A 23,677-nucleotide genomic window follows, 5' to 3' on the forward strand; every position below is an offset into this window, starting at 1 on the left:
TATATATATATCGGCCAATGTATTAGGTATCGGGAATCTTGTACTCCCAAATATCAATATCTGCATCGGCCCCCTAAAATAATCCACATCGGTCGGGCTCTAGTAAAGAATATGATCACATAACTAGAATAGAATAAGAAGCTGCATAAAACATTGTAAATTATTTCCAAAATATAAAACGATATTTTGAATACTTTCAATTTCGATGGTGCAGTGACCATGGTCAAAACAGTCTCTACAATTATGTGATTTTTTGTTTATTTATTATTTCTTTAAGGGAAAAAGATACTCCAAACATCTTAAGAGACTCGACATGACTTTAGACACGACATGACCTCTAAGTTCTCTTAACAACTGGAAATAGACGCAACTGTGTGCATGTGCTGCACTGTGGTGCAGGGCCGCTCCGGGCCACAGGGGGCGCTGTGCTCCTGTGGTCATCCTTCCTACTGGATAAACAACACCAGAGCTTCCGGGCCGCGAGCACATCCAACACTGTCCTCGCCTTCTCTCTCGTTCTGAACACAGCAGCGTCACCTAGATGTACTCCAGTTAGCGCTGCGACCCTCCGCTCCCCGTCAGTGTCGTCTGAAAGACAGAGCCCCCCCCCCCTGTCCCGTCCCGTCCCGCCCCGTCCCGTCCGCGAGGCCGCTGCGCGCTGGCACCATGTCGGCGGCCGTGGACTTCCATCCTCAGATCGCCTCCATCATGGAGGTGCTGGCCAACGCGGCCGTTGCGGAAATCTGCAAAGTCGTGGACGACGGATACGCGGTGGTCCAGCTGGAGGTGTCCCGGGGCCAGAAGGAGAACGAGGTCCTGCGGAGGAAGATCAAACTGCTGGAGCTGCAGGTCGCCCGCTACCGAGCCGAGAGAGCGAAGGGGGCGGACGGAGCCTTCGGCTGCCGCTTCCCCGGGGTCCGCCTCCTCAGCCGGCAGAGCAAGGGCCCACTGGCCGGTACGTAGCCCCGACACCTGTGAGGTGCCAGCCGACACTAACTTATCACCCCAGCGCTGTCACCTCACCTGTGAGGGGCCATACTCACATACCTGTGGTCTCCAGCTCAGCTCAGTGCAGGTCAGACTGTTTCAAACCCTGTGTCCGTAACTCTGGACGGAATGTAGATTCTCCAGTGTGAATCAGTGTGTGTTCGGTAACTCTGGTGGAAGGAGACGATAGAAAAGACACATGTCTTTAACTGGACAACATTCTAATGCCCTGACCAGATCAGAAGCAAGCCTCAGCACAAGGTCATGTCAACACTGACACGTGTTCGTTTTAAACATGAGACTTTCTGACGCAGACAGACGCCCACCCTGACTTCCTCTTTGGATCGACTGCCAGCGGGGAAGACAAAACGTTGCCGTCTCCACAGTACGAGAGACCCTGGTGATCCTCCAGCCTGTGTCCCCAAGTGTCCTTGGGCAAGGCACCATAGATTGCTCCTGAAGGCCGTGCCACCATTCTCACTGTTATAGTGTTTCTTTCTGTTTTGTGTATGTAGGGCTATAACAAACCCACTTGTTGCTCTCAGCATGTAAAAGTGAAGGGACTTTAATGCTCATACATATAAAGCTGCGCTCATTTATACTTCATACTGGATTCAAAATACATCATGAAAAAGCTAACACTTTGCAACAGGTAGTTCTTTGTTTCTGCTGAGGTCAAGTCCATTGTGGGGGTTTTAACACTGTGCAGAGACAGTGCTGTCTGTTGTGTGTGCAGAGGATGTGTAGCAGTAGTAATGAGCGGCACCTCCTTCTCCCCCTGATGCTCCACCAGACCCATCTCTGCAGGGCAGGAACCGGTTTCTGAACCGAGGTCCAGGGTCTCAGCAGTGCGTGCAGAAGAGTCAGCCCATCAACCTGGACCAGGATCCCGACCAGGAGGTCGTCACCACCACCAAAACCGAGGTAGCTGTTCCACAGAGCCCCAAGACCGGTAGTCCGTCTTCACACGCTCCCCCTGCGTGCAGGGTGTTTCAAAGTCTGATCACTGAGTGATTATAAATTCAAATTATAATTATTGATTTGTATAGAATGATGCTTTCAGTCAATTTCATGTTTAACTTTGTTGAGTATGTGTTTTATCAAATATGTTCTGGGGTTGCGCAGATTGACTTTCATATCGATTAATCGTTCAGTGGTTTGGTCCATAAAATGTCGTAAAAATGTGAAAAATGTTGATCATGTTTCCCAAAACTCCAAGATGATGTTTTGTTTTGTTCACACACCAAAGATATTCAGTTTACTATCATAGAGGAGCAAAGAAACCAGAAAATATTCTATCTAAGATGCTGAAATTCTTTTCATTTAAACTACATGAACCGATTAATCGATTATCAAAATAGTTGGCGATTAATTTAGTAATCGATAAATCGATTCACTGTTGCACCTCTATTAAAAACTCCATAATTTTTTCTTTTTCTTTTTCTAGAAATGCAGTTTGAAAAAGTGGTCTGTCTCGACCGGTTGGGGTGAGGAGAGAAATGGGGAAGAGAGGAGAAGTGGGCAGAAAAAGGGTGGGAGGAGAGAGAGAGAGAGAGAGAGAGAGAGAGAGAGAGAGAGAGAGAGAGAGAGAGAGAGAGAGAGAGAGAGGACAGTTGTACAACCGCCGCATTAATCTCTACCAGACTGATACTTATAGTTAAAAAGTACAATTATGTTGTGTCTTTGATTGATCGGCCGATTGACCAGGATATATCTCTGACAGTCTGGTCCATCGTCAGTGTGTTGGTGAGAGAGGGAGAGCGACAGCGGTGTACACAGTGCCTCAAAACACTGTCACAGTGCTAAAGAGTTTCATTCACAATGTTAACGTGGTGCAACATAATTTAATTACCTGTACTAATTAACAATTGATTACTAAGAATAATAATAGCCAGTGTTTCCCGTGATGCATGCGCAAAATATTTATTATTTTTTCCCATGCGTATAGAAAACTTTTGGGAGCACGCAGATCTCCCCTTGCTGTGAGGTTTCTCTAGAATGCGTCACCACATTGATGTTTTATAAAACACTAAAGCGTAATGTAGATGATGAAGGTCAAATGACTTACATTTATGATTGTTATTTAATCCTGATGATAATATGTGATGTTAATATTTCTGTTAAAGTATCAGTGCGTCGTCTTTGAGATTGACAGCTTCACAATAACCCTTGTGTATAGTAAGGCCCGCCTCCAGGGAAAAAAAGTACTTCCTGTCTTTCTATTGAGTCAGATCTACCAAATGTTTTATATATACATATATATCCCAGTATAATGGGATTAAGGGAACCAAAGAAATGGTTTTGAATGAGTTTGTCATTTCAGTCAGCAGAGCCGAAGGAGGAGGGCGGGCTGCTGATCATCAAGGTGGAGGGGGCGATGGAGACCACGGGCACTGACAACGAGGCGCCACCAGACACCAGCATCGGCACTGACATCACTCCACTCCCCCCCGACTCAAAGGACGGCAGCGGCGGCTGGCCGGCCGGGTGCAGCAGCGTAACGGAGGTCAGTGGATCTGACGTCGTCACCTTTGTTGTCGGCAGGACAGCTGAAGCTGAGAGCAGCAGTGGCACCGCCTGCAGCCTCCTGCTGACAGGAGGTGTTGTCGGAGCAGGGGACAGTCGGCCTCTGAACTCCGACTCTGACGTGACTGTTGCTGCGTTAGACTCCTCCAATCTGTCAGAGGTGATAGTCATTGATGGAGGTGGGGTGTCAGACAAGGAGGGAGAGGAGTGTGAATGGTTACACATAGAACAGACAGACAGAGAAGCAGGCAGAGGCAGACATGATCAAACTACATTACCCATGATTCAATGTACTGGACTGGAGTCGGCCGGACACAGGTCAGTGCAGGTAGGATCTGTTCTCCCTCGTGATGACCCTCCAGGAACATCCTCCCGTGAGACACCCAACCTGGTGCTGCTCCGCCCCGTGCCCCCCTGCCACCGCAAACCCTTCTCCAGCAGGTGCCACATGTCTTTATACCACGCCGTCACCATGGATCGCCCATACGGCTGCACCAGCTGCACCAAGCGCTTCTTCCTGGAGTCTGACCTGCAGAAGCACATGGCCAGGCACACCAGGGAGAAGCCCTACGCCTGCCCGCTGTGTGGCAAGAGCTTTGTGTGCCAGAGCCAGCTGGACATCCACCACAACGTGCACACGGGAGAGAGGCCCTTCAGCTGCTCCATCTGCCAACGGCGCTTCTCCCACCCCAGCAACCTCAAGAGGCATGAGAAGATCCAGCACTGAGCACCGAGAGTTCCACTGAAGAGGGCCAGGCAAGTGGCTCGTTTTCAAGACTTGTCAGAGCCTTTTTATTAGAACCAGGAGCAGACTAAATCAAAACCAGGACTTCAAGCAGTGTCTCTGTAGTTTGACCGGTCTGCCTCTCTCGACTTTTAAATGCAGGCAGTCTGAATCCAGCGAGGGAACACCAGACTCAACAGTTGAATCAACCATAAAGAGAATTACAGGATGACAATTCTTTTAATGTTGTCCATAAATAAATCTATTTTACAAAGGAGACAGGTTTCAAATTTGAAGCTTTAAATCCCACCATCCTAAGTGTTTGTGAGTTTGCTGGTTTAAAGAGCAGGGCCAGGGAGCATGAAGAAAGATGACAAGAAGAAAAAAATATTTCTCTTCTCATGTCAGATCTGTAAAGTGACACAGTTTTCTTCCCCTAATATGAGATAATTGATAGAGCCATGATAATATGGAGAGAGGCCTTCACCCTATTTTTTATTTTCAATTGTCATCCATATCACTTAATAGGAATCAAGGAGTCATAGCTTCTCTGCACCGTCGGACATAATATTCTGATCCTCTAGAACAGTGGTTCCCCATGTCGGGACCCCCTAGGGTGTCATGAGACACAGAAGGAGGGTCGCCAGATGATCTCCAGCAAGCAATAACAATTTAAAAACGATTCAAACTATCATGAAACGTTTCAAAGAATCATCACCCTTCCGTTGTTCTTTGTCTCCACGTAACTCCTGAGATCATTATGACAAATTAGCGATAGGGCCGTTTACAGCGCCACAGGAAACAGGATGTGTGAAGCAGCTCAGATCATATATCTGTGGGATGACGGGGGTAGCAAGTCTCTGGCAGTGTTATTTGAGGGTCGGGGGCTGAAAAGTTTGGGAACGCCTGATGTTTAAATAAATGATGAAAGGGATCAGGGTGAGGAGAGACTGATCCAATCTACACGCTCTGTGCAGCTCCAAAATAAAATGAGATTCTACTGATCAGAAATTGTTAAAAAAAAATTATGATAATTAACATGTGGTGGTCCATGTTAATATTGTGGCAGTTGCCTCAAATAAGTCAGTGTGAAGGAAAGAGTGTAGTGTAGAAATATTTTCAGTTCATGAAGAGACTGTAGTGGGTCACAGGACCTCCACGTCCACGACTGTTTAATGCATCTCATTCCCCTACTATCTCACCCTGTTTCCTTTACTGTCACCATCTAATAAAAGCTGAGGGCAAAAAAAAAATGTTACTTAAAAGAATGTGCACTAGACCATCTCTGAATGTGGGCTGAGACCCCGTTCACACCTGGTATTAACATCTGTCCACTCCAATCGGACAGCTCACATTAAGGACACATTTGAGATCCGGTCACTCGGACCACATTCAGAGGTGGTCTGGGACACGTGGCCACATTCTTTTATCACATGCTGACAATAGACAAAAATCCTTTTCACACTTCTCAGTGTTTCCTTTTTTTTTTTACACTTTCAAATGAGTAAAACCTCTTTTCATTGTAAAAGCTACACACATTGATTCGCTCTGCCCCTCCTGGCTCTGCTCTCTTTCTCTCTCTGTCTCCTTCACACACATGCGCATAGACACACACATGCGCACAGACACACACACACACACACACACACACACTCACACACATTAAGGCATTTACAATTAATTTGTATGTTTAGTCTGACTGGCCAAAAACAAGGCATATATATCCCCATGTGTGGGGAAGTGAGATCTGATTACAAGTGATCACAGGAGACACATTAACACGATGTCCTTGTGTGATCGGATCACCTGAGACACTTTTAACAATTTTAGACAATTTCAAACTTCACAACCAAGTCAAATTTAACAAAACAGTATTATTCAAACCAGGCAATTTATTCAAAGCTCAACAAAAAACGGGGCTCAAAGCAACAAGAAACCCAGAGAGAGACGTTTCATAACAACAGAAATGAAAGTGCACTTATTGTGAATGATGTTTGTGACGCCTGGTCTTGATGACATTTTGGAACATATTGCCCAGCCCTAATTGAGATGAATGGAATGGAACTAATAGAGCTGTCTTTTAAATCGAATTGATACAGATTAAAAATGTTTTTAATCATATCACATTTAGACTTCTCATGACCGTCCCTCTTTCTCTTTTGCTCATATTAACCAGTAGGATCAGTGCTGTGATGACCGTGTCTACTACAGTATGTTCAATGGGAGCAGCGTAGTGAGCTCCTTGTGTGGTGTTGTGCAGTGAACTGCTTTAGAAGCAGCTTTCCCACCTCAGACCTCCTGTCACTTGTCCTCTCACATCCATCACATCGTTTTACAGTCGTAAATACATGTTTAACCACTGAAATGTATTCTTGTGACCAGAGCTTATAGAATTTATATACACACAGCGAAGTGTAAATATGCCAATAAATCCTATTTTCAAAGAGTTTGATTGGATGCTTTCGTTTCATGTATGAATGGCTGTTGCACTCACCGAGCGGGATGCTGGAAAAGTGAATGAGTGATGTGATGATAGAAGCACGTACAGTATATCGCACGTCAACCCGGTGACTCCTGGCTCAAGTGATCATTCTTGCTGTGTCGGAGCCTCGCAGGTTCTTTGTGTCAGCTAAACACCTCCCTCCTCTTTCCAGGGCCAGGGACGTCTGGAAAGCTCAAGCAGCCCTCAGAGCCCGGAGGAAAAGATGCATGAAGTGCAAGGTATTAATGTGATGGAATCGCCACAGACATCATTTGGACCTGCACCAGGCACCGTCATGCGCTGGCCTGCTTTAGCGTCAGACTGTACAGAAAACATCCACGTTTACCTCCTCAGCTGCTCTGATAATTCATACCAGAGTGAAGGAGATGGGACAAACCCTTCTGGGTTTTGGTTTGTTTGTCATAAGGTTTATGCAAAAACGGCAGATTGGTTTTGGGACTTGGACTGGATGTCTTTTGACATTTCACTAAATCTCCCAGGGAATAATTCATGGATCTTGATAAAAAAAATCTGGCATATTTAGGGGACTGATATCTATGAGTGTACAGTTTGGTACAGCTTGATTCAATTTCAAGGGACAGGTGGTCCTTGGCAGCAGCATGCGCTCAACTGAGTGCCGTACTAGCTGCTACTGTAGACATGAATCTGCAAAAACATCACATATATATAGGTTTTCTTAAGCAGCTGGTCATTGTAATTTTTGTCAGAAGAAATCTTGCACACATTAGTGCAGCAGCTCTTACAGACCATCAATATAAACTCACATTGTCAGCAAAAAACTAAACTTAAACTTCTGTTATTCAAATAGCTGAATACATGTGTAATAGCTTCATGTTTTCTGACCTGGTTAAAGCTTAAATGAATAGCTCACCGTATGCAGCAGTAGTTCATTTCAAATTGGAGACGGTCTTTGGGGATTTGAAACAATCTGTCTATACATTTCAGTGGCAGGATATTGCATCATAAACAGACAGAATACTACATCATAAACAGTCGGGGGGAAAAAACAAGCAGACATGTCCTGGAACAGTGGAACATTATGATATCTGAATGGTTTCTGTAGCTGACATCATGCTGAAGTATCACCACACAGATACTTTATGTTTCGTCACTTCACATTAGATTTCCATACTAACTATAGAAATACATTTTAAAAAGTAGAATAATTCTGTCTCTTTGGTGTAAGTCCTGTATGTGCTCAGCATATGATGAAGCCCGCTCACTACACACATTTCAGTTTCCACCGTCTTGACTGCAGGTTTCCTCTTTGTTCTGTGGTAAAACAGCAAATTACTAAATAATCATCACTTGTTGAAATTTTTTTAGAATATATGCTCTGACTGTGTGACATAATTTCTCAGTTTCAGTACAAGAAATGCAAAAGCTGCTGTGATTAGTCGATTCATTGGTTTGTCGATCATCAGAGAAATGATTTCTGTTTTCAATCTTGAAAAGATTTCCAGCTTTTCTCTGTTTTCTATCTCTGTGAATTTGGTGAATGGTCAGAGAGATCGACGAGGAAACAGGCTGCTCACATGAGGTCGAGAACAGAGAACACTGTGTTTATTATGCTTTTACAAGCTGACCTAAATAAACCCTAATATAGTGTACTTTCTGTAAAATGAATGCAGGTAATATTTGTTCTCATTGTGTTTCTTTGTTCTGGGTCATTAGGTGACACCCCGGAGAAATGCAGACCCCCCCCCGCCCTGCGGGACTGGCGGGAGACCGGCGAGGCTGAAGATGTGCAGCTGCCATCTTGTTCCACATACGCACGAGAAGCTACGGCTCGAAACTCTTCGTTTAGCCACGCGAGAACAAACGCCGCCTCCAGCAGCAGCTTCCCAACGGTTCCGTCGTCTGGACGAGGTGGAACTGACGGAGCTGTTGAAGTGACTCCTCTTAGCAGTGCGAGGTCCCACTATCAGCCACTGTTGTGTGTTGAGACCAACGAGCCCCAGCAGCAGCAGCAGCAGCAGCAGCAGCAGCAGCCTCGTCTCCCCCACGCCTGCACCTTCTGCTCACGCCGCTACGCCCACAAGTGCCAGCTGCTTATCCACGAGCGCGTCCACACAGGGGAGAAGCCGTACCAGTGCAACCAGTGCGGCAAGAGCTTCGGCCAGCTGTGCAGCCTCAAGCGCCACCTCAAGGTCCACACGGGGGAGAGGCCGTTCCCCTGCCTCCACTGCGGCAAGCAGTTCTCCAACTCCACCAACCTGAAGGTCCACCAGAGCGTCCACACCGGGGAGAAGAGGTTCCACTGCTCCAAGTGTGGCAAGAACTTCTCCTTCCTCAGCAACTTGATCAGGCACCAGGCGCTGCACTCCGCCAGGTAGAGGTCCACACTACTGTGTCCCTTAGCCCCTGGGGAAAGATCCGAAATGACATTTGTTCACGATGTTCTGAAACATCCTACATTGAGTGTTATGTTTGCTGTTACTGAAATGTTACCTTTTCGTCTTTGGATTAACTTTGGAGGATATGTTTTAAGTTCCTGTTCATTTAAAGAGTGTAACATCTTACATCATCCCCCTGTGCTCACTCGAATCAGATTTAGTAAAAAAACAAAACAGGGAAAGACCATGTAGTCTGTTGTATGTTCAAATACTATCTTTGGAGTTAATAAAGCCGGAGTGATAGTGATATCAGAATCACAATCAGCTTTATTGGTCGAGCATGTCTAAACATACAAGGAATTAGACTCCGGTTTCCCGAGCTCTCAGAGAACTTACACAGAAAAAGACTGACACAAACAAAACAAGGACAACAGAGCTAGACAACAAGAACATAACAATAACATTTAGTTATTATATACAGTTATTAACCTAGTTTAGAAAAAATAAATATATATAAAGTATATATATACAGTATATATATGTACAAAAATGAGAGCAATGTGTTGTAGGAAGATACTAGTGCAATGGTGCTGAGTGCAAAGATGCTGAAATACATATGAATAACAGATAACTATATATACATGAGGTAGAATACTGGAATACTACCCAGCGACGGTACTGGACAGCGAGCACCGTCGCTGGGGGTCACCTGCCCCGCTCCACGGCGTCACGCACCAGGGTCCACTTTGTAATGACTACAGCGCTTGTCAATCAACACAGAATTACTCGGCAACTATTTTGATCATGGAAATAATTGTTGTAGACACTTTTATTTCAAAGTGTCAAATGTTTTTAATTCCCAGCAGTAACGATTATTTTCATAATCGATTAATCCGTGGATTATTTTCTCGACTAATCAATTAGTTGTTTGTTTGATCCATAAAATGCCATAGATTTGTGAAAAGTTAAGATTGTGTTTCCCAAAACTCGAGGATAATGTGAAGTTTTTTCCACACACCAAATATATTTAGTTTACTGTCACAGAACAGTAAAGAAACCAGAAAATATTCACATTTAAGAAGCTGAAATCAGAGAAGTTTGTCTTGTTTCCCCATGAAAACTGCTTGAACCAATTAATCAATGATCAAAATAGTTGGCGATTCATTTAGTAATCGATAACTAATCGATTAATCGATTAACTGTTGAAGCTCCACTAACTTCTCAGATCTGAAAATGTGATGTTCTAAACATATTTATATTGAACTGAATGTCTTTTGATTTTTTGATCAGATATAATAAGACATTTGACGCTCTGGAGTGTCATTCATCCAGGGCATTGTTATCCAAAGATGTTGAATCCGGAGCAACTGGACATGGTTGTAAATTACAACAATTTTAACGACTATCGTTGAAACAGTCTGGTCCAGACCCCATAGAGGCCACATACCTGGTTTCACCACAACTTAGTTAGAACTGAAGAAGAAACATCTTGGATGAAGGTCAAGCGTCTTCAAGAATCCAATCCAGTTGCTCTTGATCGAACTTTGGATAATACATTTGAATACTTGGTATTTTATAAGCAAATCAACCAAGGAGGTCAAGTTTGAAGAATCTTTGTGTTGCTTTAATGCTTGACAGTATGTGTGCCTGACGCTTGGTGTTTGGTGCGATCATCAGAACAAAACCAACCTGCTCGGCACACACAACATAACTGGCTCTTGTGCCCATGTGCCTTCCAAGCTGTCCATGCAACGCGAGAGTGAAGTGCACAGAAAATAATAACGTACGAGGTTCAACAGCTTCCCCCGCCTCCTCTCTCCAGGCTTATGCTAACACTTGGTGTCAGGCAGGACCAGTATTTGCATTAACGTGATTTAATTGACTGCTGGGTGCGCAAATTGATTGGCTGCTTCTACAAACACAGTGCAAGCAAAAGCAAATAAATGGGACCATAATGGAGTTTGGCCACGCATGACATCACCACATTCAAAAGGAATGAGCTTTTCTGTTGGAGCCTTCAATGCGTACGTGTGACTTTGGACCCTAACCCTGACCATCCCTACTGTGATTATAAATACAACACAGGTTGTTCTTTTTCACCATAGACTGTAAATAAAGGTGGACGACGAGTCTCCACTTCCTCCTGTTGTACAAAAATGAAAACTAAAATGTCCCAGATAAGAAATAGGAAAAGACTTTATATCACTTAAACAAGTTAAGTGGTTTTACATGAAAAAAGACTTTTTCAGAGAAAAACATTTTGTGCTTTACTCTTGTATGTGCTTTGTACTCAGGAAAATTGACTATAAAACATTAAAAAGGAAACCAGACTAACAAATGAGAATCACAATAAGTACAAAGAGACGCAAACGACTACAAAGAGACACAACCCAGTCGTCCCGGCTGCAGCCCCCCTCGTCTCCACAGCACTCAGGTCACAGACCCCCACTGCTTCGGCTTCTCCTGCCCCATCCTCACTTTCATCTCACCTCTCACCTGGAGAAGCCCGGAAGCACTGTGAGAATCATGTTCTTTGATTTCTCAGGTGCCTTCCACACCATCCAGCCGGTGCTCCCGTGGGACAAGCTGGAGCACACAGCAGTGGATCCCCACCTCACATCCTGGATCATTGACTGCCTCACCAACCGCCCCCAGTATGTGAGGACACGGGACTGTGTCTCTGACCCAGTGGTCTGCAGCACATGAGCTCCACAGGGAACGGTCTTGGCTCCCTTCCTGTTCACCCTGTACACTGCAGACTTCATGTACAGCACAGCCACCTGCCATCTGCAGTAGTTCTCTGACGACTCTGCCATCGTCGGCCTCATCTCAGATGACGATGACAGGGAGTACAGAGAACTGACTCAGGACTTTGTGGACTGGTGCCAGTGGAAACTGCCTCCAGATCAACGCAGGGAAAACCAAAGAGCCGGTGGTGGATTTCCACAGGCGCAGTCACCCCCCCCCACAACACCGGTGGACATCCAGGGAAAGGACATAGAGAGAGTGGACTCTTATAAGTACCTGGGTGTTCACCTGAATAATAAACTGGACTGGATGACCACAAAGAGGCTCAAAACAACAATAAGAAAGATCCAAAAGGACTTCAAAGAGTTGTTCATTTTTACAAAAATCATTTTGTTTCTCATCAACTGTGTCTTGCTATTGTACTATATTATTCATATATATATATATATATATATATATATATATATATATATATATATATATATATATATATATATATATATATATATATATATATATAGTATTATAGCTGTATATGATGGGTGGGGGCTTTCTCACAATCCATCCCTGTGTCTACATAGATGTGAGAAATTTGTTTGTTTGAACTTTGTCAAGATGTTTAAGTGGCATTTACAAATGTTTGCATGTCATCTACACAACACAATGGATGAACAACTATGAAAGCATACTTAAACATTCATGGCCGCTGTGAAACACAGCCGGGGAGTTTATTTGCTGAACATCGGCCAACATTATTACACATGTACATAAAAGTGAAATACCTAATGTGATATTTAACAGATGGATGAAGACAACAGATGCTATCTCTGAAACGTGTCACGTGTATCTAGTGGATTACATACACAACCATTTACTGCTGGGTAATGCCACCGGCTATGAGCCTATTTGTCTGGAAAATGTTTGCGTCGTTGATTATTCCCCTCCAGTTATCTCCATGAGGGAACGACTAGAGTGTGGCTGAGGTGCAGTTGAAGCTCTGCTGGCAGAACATTCAACCAGGACAGCCTGCACTTCCACACACATTTCGAAACCTTTTTATTCATATAATCATTTCAAAATTATTTGACATATTATTTGGTGTTTGTTAGCAGGATTTGGTCTCGGTGAAGGTATGGGCTCAACCGGGTGACATTCAAGGTAATTGTGAAAAGAAAGACATTAAAAACTGGAATGGCACTCTGTCCCCTTAATATGCCTTATTTATTTAATCAAGATCCACGAATTATCCCTTGGGAATCTGGGGAAATATGTCAAAAATCGCTCTCCCAATGTTAAAGAAAGTTAAGGACCCATTCTGGCTGTTCTCTCTTGGCCCATGTCTCATCCTTTTTCTCATTTCAAGTTTCATAGAAATCTGATTTGTGGTTTTTGCATATTCTGCTGACAAACAATGTGTCCCCCCTTCCGATACATACAAGTTGTTTCTCTTTATGCATCTTTATTGAAATTGTCTTCATTTGTTGACATGTTCAGTTATAGTTTTGATCTCTTTGGTCAGTCTTGAACAAATTCACGTCTTTTATTTTGAACTTAAAACAGTCAAATTTAGCGTCTAAATGTCACCATGTGAGATCTGTGTGTACTTGTTCAATGTCAGCTCACATTTAAAATCAAGCGTTTGGTCAAAGGGTGTAGTGGTATGGATGGAAGGTAGTTGGCTGACCTGACAGTGTTGATACAGTTACGAATGAGAGCGAGAATATGGAAGATCTCCGTCTCCCTCCCCTGCCGCCGAGAGCGCAGAGTGAGCTTCAGCACCTTTTGACAAGCAGGACTTTGTTGGACTTGAAGCCCAGTTGCAGGAAGAGAGAGAGGGAGCAAGTCCATACTCTCATCCGGCCGCAGCAGGAGATCCAAAGGAAGACGAGCACGCGGTGGATCTCTGACGAACACACTCCACTGGCGAAGGCCCTGGACTCAAACACTGGAGTGAAGGGTGTGTGTGGTGCTGGAGCAGACTGGAGGGCGGGAGCTTCCTGGTCTGAAGCCTTCGGGCATGTGAGGCTTCAGTCAAGAGGAGCGAGTGTGTGAGTAACAGTGTTTTAACGTACAGTCACCAAACGGAGAGCTGCTCACCAACAACTTGAACTCGCCCTCCTTCGATGACCTGTTCTCCACACGCCAGCAGTGTGGCCGCCTCTTCTCCACCTCCAGAGACTTGGCGAGGGGGTCTTCCACTGCCAACCCTGCGACAAGCCCTTTGTCCTCCCACGCCAGCTGAAAGCCCACCAGCGGGTGCACACGGGGCGAGAAGCCAAGCGCTTGAATTAAAGAAATTTCACAAAATCTATTTGGACCCTCGGATCTTTTTGAAGGCGTCACAGTGTTGTGATTGAATGCTCTACAAATAAAAATCTTATGTGTCACTTATGACATCTAACTGACAGTTTAATGTGATACACTGACCACAACCAGCTTCTACAAAGTGTAAAGAGTAAAGTAAGAAAGGAAACCAGTTTCATTCACAATCAAAGAAGATCTCAACAGTTTCCTCGTCTGCGTACGCTTCTTCAAAAGCAGAATTGATCATATTGGTCTTATTGATCATTATGATCAGAAGTGAACAGAATTCATATTCCTGTCTGATCCTGAGTGCAACATGAGTGTCAGGTGTCCGAGCGGCTTGTGGGGAAATAATGACATTTGGTGGGAAAGGAAAGATTTGGACTCAGCTGACTCTGGTGATGCTGAACAACAAACTGACGTCATCAGAGGGCGACGCACAACACTTGAGCCGCTCACAGAGGAGGACCGACCGACCGACAGACAGACTGACTGACGGACCGACGGTCGGAGTGAACCGGGCCCCGGGCGCGTTGCATGTCTCCTGCCACGCACCGACGTGAGGATCCGCTGACACCCAGGGCGCCGCCGCCGCCGCCGCGCACATCTGCACGCACGCAGCCCAGACGGTGATGGCGGACTGCGTCGGCTTCCAGTCGCAGATCGCCTCGATCGTCGAGATCCTGGCCAACTCCGCGGTGGCGGAGATCTGCAAGCTGGTGGACGATGGCTACGCGGCGCTGCGCTCGCAGATGGAGCGGGAGCGCGTCCGGAGCGCGACGGAGAACGACGCGCTGCGGCGGAGGCTGCGAGACATGGACGTGAAGGTGAGGAGCTACGAGAGGAAGATGAGGAGGCGCGTCCAGCTGGAGGAGATCACCGCCGCGCAGCTCAGGCCGCCCGAAGGTAAAGAGCTGGAGGCTGCGGGCACACGGTCCTGTCACCAGCCATCAGAGGAGGCGTCTCCCTGATCCGCTGGGTCCCAACCTGGCAACCCAGAAGTTGTTCTCCTGAATGTCCTGTCTTATAGGTGGTGTTTGTTGACATCATTTAGTATCACGTGACAAGCCTTAGTTAGTTAATTACATGGAATGACAGAGTAGTGTGTTCACAGTGAGCTCAGCAGGTTCGGAGGTACAGTATCCACATGAAGACATATGTCATTGTACAATGATGTAAATCAGCAAAAGGTGTGGCTCAAGGTTCTACTTTAGGACCGCAACAGAGCCCTATTTCCTTCATGATTCCCTCCACGATGACATCATTTGATTTGATTGTCATGTGCTATTGTACGCAGACTATCATATAAATACATTTGAAATCTCCATCACAAACCTCATGACTACAACGTTCGTGGGATCGGAGAAGTGTGAACGACAAACAGACATTTCTGGACTTATTAGTCCATTTTTCGTGATTGGGTTCATTTAGGAATATTTTATTATCTTGTATTAAAACATAGTATGTTTTCAGTAATACTTTCACTATGCTTCTCGTCTGATCGTGCCCTAACAGTGTCTCCTCTCTTTTTTTTCCCTATTTTTTCTTGTGAGTTTTTCTTTGGGACCTTGACAATGAGATCTCAAGGGGTTGATTATGGAATAATATACTTCATAATAACTATACTTAAAGTACCCTATAGCTGCTTTTCCTCCCCTTTCACAGACTGCAGGTCACATGATATTTGACTTTCAAGATGAGAAATCAATCTATGACGTGATGTCTGGAGCTTTGTCTATCTGAATCTCACTCAGAATCTACGAAATGATTTTGAAATGTCAGACTGTACGTGTAGGATCACCCGTGGACAGCACCTGCTCAGGGTCTTTGTCTTATTTTGCAGGAACTGACGACCGCCAGCCTCCGGTGCCGCCTCTTCCTGCCGCCTCTGAAGACAAAACCTCCCGTCACACCTCAGAGGTAAAGATCACTCTGCAGAATGTTTCTGGACGAATGTTGTAAGCACAGAAGTGAATGTGGCGCAGATTAAACTTTAACCTCTGTGTGGACCGTTGAGTGTTCCCTCAAGCAGGCCAGACCACTGAAACCACATCAACACGCTGAACACGCCGTGTTCATGGAAGATTTGATGTTAACATGACAGGGACACGGACAAAGACTACAATCCTCACCGGCCCTGTAGAGATTCAGCTGTTGGGTTGTTTTTGAGTGGCTTCATGCTGCCTCCCGTACAATCTGTCACGGAACAATATGTATCTGAGGTTTGAGATGTCTGCTGTGACATGATACAGTTCAGGTGTCCACTGTGTGTGAATACAGTCCCACATGATCTCACACCACTTCAATTCAACACAGGATATTATATTGATATTATATTATGACTTAGCAAATTAAGCAGCAAATCCCACCATGGGCCATGTTTTTTTATTTCAGAAAGTAAATGTAAAATGTGTCAACACGTTAGTGTCCTTCAACTTCGATTGTAGATGTCCAAAGTGTGTCGGCTCTGTTCTGTGATGAAGTCAGGACAGCAGTTTAGATGGCCCTCCAACTATGCTCTTTACAGGTGGAGCTCATGAAATGGCTGCTTTTGCCGCCTCCTTTGACATGGCCGCCGCCACTGTCGTAGCTGCACCACCTCCTCCACCGCTTCCTCCCTCTACAGCTCCTTCTGCCACCACCACTAGCCAAAGGCGGCCTTACAATTTATTATTTCAAACAAAAAAAGTCTAAATGAGCACTTGAAGCTTTTTTTACCTATTTGATAAATGTTTATGTCTCTTGATTCCTGCCCTTTTGTGTAATATCTTCATGGTTGAATGCACTTTTGTAAGTCGCTTTGGACAAAAGCAGCTGCTACATGAACGTGATGTAATGATGTATTAACCTCAGACCAGTGTTTAGAGCCAGAGCACGCTGCTCTCTGCACTGCCGAGTCTGAGGGTCTCAATACATATGGTCAAGTATGTCTTGTCTCATGTGTTCATTCTGCTAAGAGGACAGTCACAAGAGGATTACACCGAGCCGGGTGACCTGGGAACAGTTGATGAAGAATTAATAAAAGTAGCGTCACAAATGTGTCCAAATGTGACAGTAAAAGTCATGTTCTACTGCTTAAAGTAGAATGTGTGCTTCGTTAAAAGTACTTCAAGTAGAGTTGACTTAAAAAGTTACTTGTCAAGTAGCTTAGTAAATGTCTAGCTGTTACTACGCACCTCTGTGTGACAAGTGATGAATGTCTTGCACATTCACAGCAGGACGACGGCAAAGTGCAGCCGCTGGTGAAGCAGGAGGAGGTGGAGAGAGAAGACTGCAACCTGGACCTCAAGGTGGAGGTGAACATCAGGGCAGAGTGTGGCCTGGCTGCTGGTGAGTGTTTCATTCGAATGGATACAATGTGTCCTCTGGTTTGAACACAAAGAAAGAAGGATATGAAAAAAGAACTTAACATAGACCCTGGTCCCAGCTTTGTAAATGCACTGGGTTCCTACAAGAGTTCCTAGTTCCTGAGAAAAGTTCCTGCAGTGCAACGCCAACTCATCTGGGAGGTTTCAGATGCTTCAAAATCATCAGGTCATTTGCTTCATCAAAAAGTGAAGCTGCGACATTTGAGTTCTCTAAATTCACATTGTTCCTGTCGAACCTCATTCATTTTCTGAGTTGTTTTCTTCTTTCTCTTTCTCTTTTTCTTAATCTGCACTCACGCTCTGGCTGTCTGCACTTCCTCAGCCCTGGAGCCCAATGAGGAGACCCCCACCAGTGATGTTCTTGACACCAGTGTCACCAACATCGCCCCCACCACCACCCACCCCTCTTCCTCCCCTACTGACACCACCATGGACCTGACCTGCCGGCCTCGAGCCAAACGTAAAGCCGCCAAGCCACTGGGCAGCAGTTTGACAGGCAGCTTTGGGGGCGTCCTGGCCCCCGAGGCTGCTCGCAGGGAACTTGGAGAGGTGGTGACGGATGGTGCTCTGAAGCCAGAGATCCCGACGGATGACATTACAGAAGAAGAGCTTCATCCCTCACAGCTGTCGGCCACTGTAGCATCGGATGAGCCCAGCCCCGACCGCCTCAACAGCCTGGGCCTGGACCTGGCGTGGATGCAGGAGAGGGTCAGCCATCTTGGTGCAGCATACGCAGTAGCACAGCTCGGTTTGGGCAACACAGAAGCTGGACAGCCCTCCGCCTCCTTCCCCTCACAGGGAGGAGGGGACAGTTTAGATGGCCCTCCAACTATGCTCTTTACAGGTGGAGCTCATGAAATGGCTGCTTTTGCCGCCTCCTTTGACATGGCCGCCGCCACTGTCGTAGCTGCACCACCTCCTCCACCGCCTCCTCCCTCTACGGCTCCTTCTGCCACCACCACTAGCCAAAGGCGGCCTTACAGGAGCAGCCCTGCACCTTCCAAATACCCTGTGGCGTGCGCCATGTGCGGCCATCTCTTCCCCAGTGCCGCTGCCCTGGAGCGGCACCAGCGGGTGCACACGGGGGAGAGACCGTACACCTGCCCCCACTGTGGAAAGGGCTTCACCCAGCCCAACAACCTGCGGGTCCACCTCCTAATCCACACCGGGGAGAGGCGTTATCGATGCACGCTGTGCGGGAAGAGTTTCATCTCGTCCAGCCACCTGAAGAGGCACCGCACGGTCCACACGCAGGAGAAGCCCTACAGCTGCTCGCGCTGCGGACAGTCCTTCAGCCAGATGTGTAGCGTCCGCAGACACCGGCAGCAGTCCCAGTGCGGCCTGTAGACTGAAAAATGGAGCAGTCGAATCTGAAACTGACCCCCCGGCCAATTGGCTCTCCGTAGGGTGAATCACTGAAACTCCCTTTGTGTGGGAATTCATGCATCTTATGTAAGCATGAGCAAACAAGACAAGGCTGTATCCTGTGATGTCATGACATGTGGAGTTGATATTTGTCCTAGATCATAGCAGTAACGTGTGAACTCTGTTTAAAGGTGGATTTCCCTGTTAGGCCCCTTTCAACCTTTTCTTCCTCTTTGTTTCAAACAGAGGATGAGAGGACAGAGTGGACTGTAAAATAGTGCCTCAGACAGTGTTGATGACACTTCATCCATCCATTTATCATCAAATTGTCTTGTTTATGACTTTGTGGTCTACATAGGAGAGGGTCATTGTTTATCGTGGATCATTTCGTCGGTCACCTGCCCAGTTGCTCAGACGGAATCAGAATCAGAAATATGTCATTCATCCACCGGGGGAATTGGGATGAACACAGCCTCACTCTGAGCACCGGACAGCTCTGTAGTCTGAGTTGACCCATCACATTGACTTGAGATACACTTTCAATTCATCAGATGTTGAGCATCTGATATCAACAAAAGTCCTACATTTCCAGACAGTTCCAGCCTCTGTCGTTTGTTATCGAGCTTCAGACACTACAGGGTTTCTTATCTCACACTCAGGCTGTCCGTGTTAAAGGAGCAGGTATTTGTTTTTAGCTCAGTTAGAAGTGTAACATCTACACATTCCAACAACTCTAAAGCTGCTTGTATTTGATGTCTAGGGGGAAAATGTGACGTCAGGAACAGTCGGCTGTTAGTGAGCTGAAGGAAGACGGCACACAGCGTTGCTTAAGTTCTGTCTTTTAATATCTATTTCATTTATTTGCAAGGCACAATGTACGATATGGAACATCAGTGTTACATTTGTGTGACAGAAAAGCACTAAACTAACAGGATACAGTACAAAGTTATACACACTGCTACATCACACATACAAAGATGCACCATGTCAGCAACATGTTTATGCTTGATAGAAAGCACAAATATTTCTATTCTAAACAAAACAAATAAGATAAGAGTCAGTTGTTAGAGTGCCTTTATTTTCCAGTTTTGGGTGGAAGAAACTAGAAGAAAGGGCAGCCTTTTTCCTCTCCATTTTTATGGCATTGTAATTCTGAGGTGATGTTTTTTTTTGTATTCACAAATCTTCTGGTGGTGATTGTATAAGGCCTGGAGGCCGGAGGTTCCTCACCTCGGCTTTAAAGCATCTAGTAGAGCTCGAACTCTTCATGTCGTCTGGTCAGACATTTCACTCAGTTGAGTCTTTCACAGAGAATATTTTTTAATGCAGAGCGGTGAACATGTTAAGCACAATCTGATATTCTTGATGATTTTCTTGAGTTCTCTGAACAGAGGTGAACAAAGTCACATAGTGGTAGAGGGGCCATTCCATTTAAGATTGATTTAATACAGAAGACATAAACTTGAATATAAGGTGAAATTCTCAAAGCTCAGACAATGATGTTTTGTCCAGTATCCACAGAGAAAACTAGTGAGTAAAAATGTTTTTTAAAGTCCACACATGCTTCTCAAATCACCTGATGCTGCTTCTATTTATGACTTTTGGCATTTGACATTTCATAGACCCAACCATTAATCAATTAAAAAAGAAAATATTCAGCAGAATATTAGAAAATGAGAATAATCGTATTTTGCAAAAAAAGCTGATTACTCTCAACGTTATTTGAATTGGCTTTTATCCAGAAGCTGTATTGTTTTACAAGGGCTTGAGTTGTTTGATTCTACAGCTTGACCCAGAATGTAACACCACGTGACATGTGGAAAAGGATCAGAGCAGGCAGAAATGTCCTGAAAGAGATTTTACCTCACGGTTTTTACTATTTTTCCTTTGATATTTTTTGTTAGTTCGAGACAAAAATATATTACAGAGTAAAAACCAAACAGTTCCCACAATGAGCAGCACTTGGCGACTGTGGAGGAGAAAAAACTTTCCTTTAACAAAAAGAACCTTTAAAACAGGAAGGAATCCAGCAGAACCTGACTGATACAGAAATAATACTGACTCTTATAGATGCAATGATGTTATTATTATTATTATCAATAATAATATTATTATTATTATGTGTGATCCCATATCCTCTATACAACAATCATCAGCACACATTTGTGCTGTAGCACTCTAGTTGAAGATCATGAACTATAGAAGAAATGTGAGGGGCCGAACACTGACCCTTGAGGAACACCCGCTGAGACCTTCAGGTTTAATGAGAACGCCACGGCTGATGTTCAAATGCTTCACACAGATCTAAAGATGCAGCTCCTCCTTCCTATATCTCTTCCTATAGCTTGCTTAGAACAACTTTGGAGATATTGGAGATGTGTTTTTGATGGCACTTAGCTAACGGACAATTTGCTTATGTCTGCTTCTTTTGCTGAGCTAAACTAACCACGTGCTGGACCTTATGCTCTATGTTCAGAAACAATTTAATATCATCTTCCTTCCCTACAGTAGGTAAGATGACAAGGAGGCATGAAAGACAAACGTAGCTGCAAATTGTCAGCCTTCCTTTAAAGCACTTTAAATGTTCCCACAATGTCCTTACAGCCAGGATTCACCGTTTGTTTCTCATGATGTCTTCATCACACAGAGTCCACTCTGTTGCTCACGTTGCTACAGTCTCATGAATGTGTGGCCTTCTCATAGCTGCCTGCTGCTGAATGGTCAATTCTCTTCTGAATGATGAAAGGCAGGCTTGCACCTTCCCATGTACGATTGGGCTATGATTACGTCCTTTTTTTGATACAGCCTAGTTGATGTTTGAACCCCTCTCTCCACTGTTCACAGGCTGACGCCCGAGGTGTACCCGTCGTTTAATGTCTATCATGGTTTATTTCCTGGTGAATCATCAAAGAACAAAGGACTGTATAAAAAGATGTAAAGTAAAACATATATATATATCAGAGAGTTGTGTTTGTGTGTGTTGGTGTTTGGATGTCATGGCCACTAGCTGTAGGCTCCGCAGCTAGAACAAATATCATGTCATTGGCTATTCTTTCATGACCTGTTCCAGTGTTAAAAAAATGTATGGGTATCATTAAATATGTGAATGGTTTGCAAAGAATCTGGCCATGCTGTGATCTCTCTGTCAGTGTTTATAACAGCTGAGCATCCCACAAGGAGCTGCTTTCACACTCTGCGCGCATACACACATACACACACACACACACAATTTCACAAGACAACTTATGTCTCTACTACCACATAAACAAGAGTAAAAGGATCTGAAGCCAATATGAGTTTCAGCAGTCTGAGTTTCATACTAACAAGACTATTGACCTGTGTGCGTGTGTGTGTGTTAGCCTCAAATAAACTGTTCAATGGGACACAAGTTGAAAATTTGTGAACCTGTCCTTTGAGTCAGTCTGGACAACAAATCTTTTCAATTTTAATTTTTACCTACAATATGATGAAACTTTTTTGAATGGACAACCACAACGCTGCACTGATGTAGTTCAATGATGTAGTTCAATGTACATGTGGAATGATGGGTGCTGATGGGACGCTGTGTTCTCTTGATGCCCAGGTGTCCCGAATCTGTGAATATCTATCCAACTTTAATTGCTGCAGAAGCCCCGTGCACTTTAGAATCCTTCTTAATGTACTCTTATCACAATATCATCCACCGTGCACAGTGACAGCAGAATCTCACCATTCCATCCCAAGAACTATATAAAACCGTCTGTGAATCGACTATCCCATTCTAAGTTTCAAACATGATGTTTTATGTTATACGTTTTTACGTTATAAATGTGAATGCTTATTGTAATAATGTGAAAAAAGCCTTGTTATAGTAATAACATTATCACCTTATAAGGTGCTGATAATTTTTTAAAATTTTTCTGGCTGCTGTAGTTTATCTCCTTGTAATTATGACTATCTACAATTGAATGTATTTTATGTTCCCATTTGCTTCCCTTGTTACATGTTCTGAATTCTTTTATGATCAATAAAAATAGAACAAGCTGGAAAACGAAACGCCCCCTGGCACTCAGAGCGAGTGACGTTACTTAACCGGATATGAGGTCACATGTTTGAGGGCGGAGCTTGTGGACAGAGGAGAAGATACTAGCCTAGCCATCTTTCCCCCCCCCCCCCCGTTCGGCAGTGAAACGCGCTGGTTTTCCGCTGCCGGTGTGATGGTTTGATAAAACCAACAGCGTCTCCTTATCTCACTAGAGGAGTTCCACGGTATTCTCTCCCGACGGAGCAGCCGGCGAGCCGCCGAGCGCAGGGAACGATGTCCAGCCGCCTGGCTTTCCAGACCCAGCTGGCCTCCATCATGGAGGTGCTGGCCAACGCCGCCGTGGCGGAGATCTGTAAGCTGGTGGACGACGACTACGCCGTGGTGAGCCTGCAGATGTCCCAGTGCCAGCGGGAGAACAAGGCCCTGAAGAGGAAGCTCCATCTGCTGGAGCTGAAGATGGCGAGGGGGAACGCCGAGAGGAGGCTCCGGGAGAGCGCCACGAACAGCAACCGGCCGAGGGTGCAGTTAAACACCGGCGACAGGCTCCGGGAGTCCGCGCGGTCCACCGGTGAGATTACAGCTCATAGCTCTTCTTTTCAAGTTGCTGTGTGTGTGTGTGTGTGTGTGTGTGTGTTTGTGTGTGTGTGTGCGCGCGCGCGCCTCCTGTGAAGATGGCAGTCCGTTACCACAGTGTGTGCGCGCGCGTGCCAATGCGGAAGTGCCTTATAACTGTATTCTCTCAAACGACCAGCAGAGGGCGACTCCACTGGCTGCCAGAAGAAGTGTGTTTCT

At 45.2% G+C, this 23,677-nt stretch overlaps 2 protein-coding genes across 2 annotated transcripts in view; both read left to right on the forward strand.

Annotated features, from left to right (window-relative positions):
• Nucleotides 1-458: 458 nt before the first annotated feature.
• The window catches only part of LOC118312445, a 37,305-nt gene continuing 14,086 nt past the window's right edge, over nt 459-23,677 (forward strand). The window contains exons 1-13 of the mRNA XM_047333912.1: nt 459-955; nt 1,781-1,911; nt 3,311-3,493; nt 6,892-6,958; nt 8,415-9,072; nt 9,292-9,296; nt 11,622-11,767; nt 14,000-14,080; nt 14,710-15,034; nt 15,972-16,048; nt 17,344-17,458; nt 17,819-18,839; nt 23,029-23,453. Coding sequence (XP_047189868.1) covers nt 667-955; nt 1,781-1,911; nt 3,311-3,493; nt 6,892-6,958; nt 8,415-9,072; nt 9,292-9,296; nt 11,622-11,767; nt 14,000-14,080; nt 14,710-15,034; nt 15,972-16,048; nt 17,344-17,458; nt 17,819-18,839; nt 23,029-23,453 — 3,523 coding nt within the window. The 5' untranslated portion in view covers nt 459-666. The remainder of the gene's footprint in view (nt 956-1,780; nt 1,912-3,310; nt 3,494-6,891; nt 6,959-8,414; nt 9,073-9,291; nt 9,297-11,621; nt 11,768-13,999; nt 14,081-14,709; nt 15,035-15,971; nt 16,049-17,343; nt 17,459-17,818; nt 18,840-23,028; nt 23,454-23,677) is intronic.
• LOC118312370 (zinc finger protein 746-like) lies at nt 14,513-21,979 on the forward strand. The gene is made up of 4 exons (XM_035636903.2): nt 14,513-15,034; nt 15,972-16,048; nt 17,344-17,458; nt 17,819-21,979. Exons 1-4 carry the CDS (start codon nt 14,761-14,763, stop codon nt 18,841-18,843), a joined length of 1,491 nt encoding a protein of 496 aa, XP_035492796.2. The 5' UTR covers nt 14,513-14,760; the 3' UTR covers nt 18,844-21,979.

This window comes from Scophthalmus maximus, chromosome 8 (genome assembly GCF_022379125.1).
Source record: "Scophthalmus maximus strain ysfricsl-2021 chromosome 8, ASM2237912v1, whole genome shotgun sequence".
NCBI lineage: Eukaryota > Metazoa > Chordata > Actinopteri > Pleuronectiformes > Scophthalmidae > Scophthalmus > Scophthalmus maximus.

Excerpts from the sequence above, each read along its gene's own strand:
- LOC118312370 (XM_035636903.2), top strand. The coding sequence starts at position 14,761 with ATGGCGGACTGCGTCGGCTTCCAGTCGCAGATCGCCTCGATCGTCGAG. Across the intron at positions 15,035-15,971 it reads GCAGCTCAGGCCGCCCGAAG|GAACTGACGACCGCCAGCCT; the intron begins GTAAAGAGCTGG and ends CTTATTTTGCAG. Across the intron at positions 16,049-17,343 it reads CCTCCCGTCACACCTCAGAG|CAGGACGACGGCAAAGTGCA; the intron begins GTAAAGATCACT and ends GCACATTCACAG.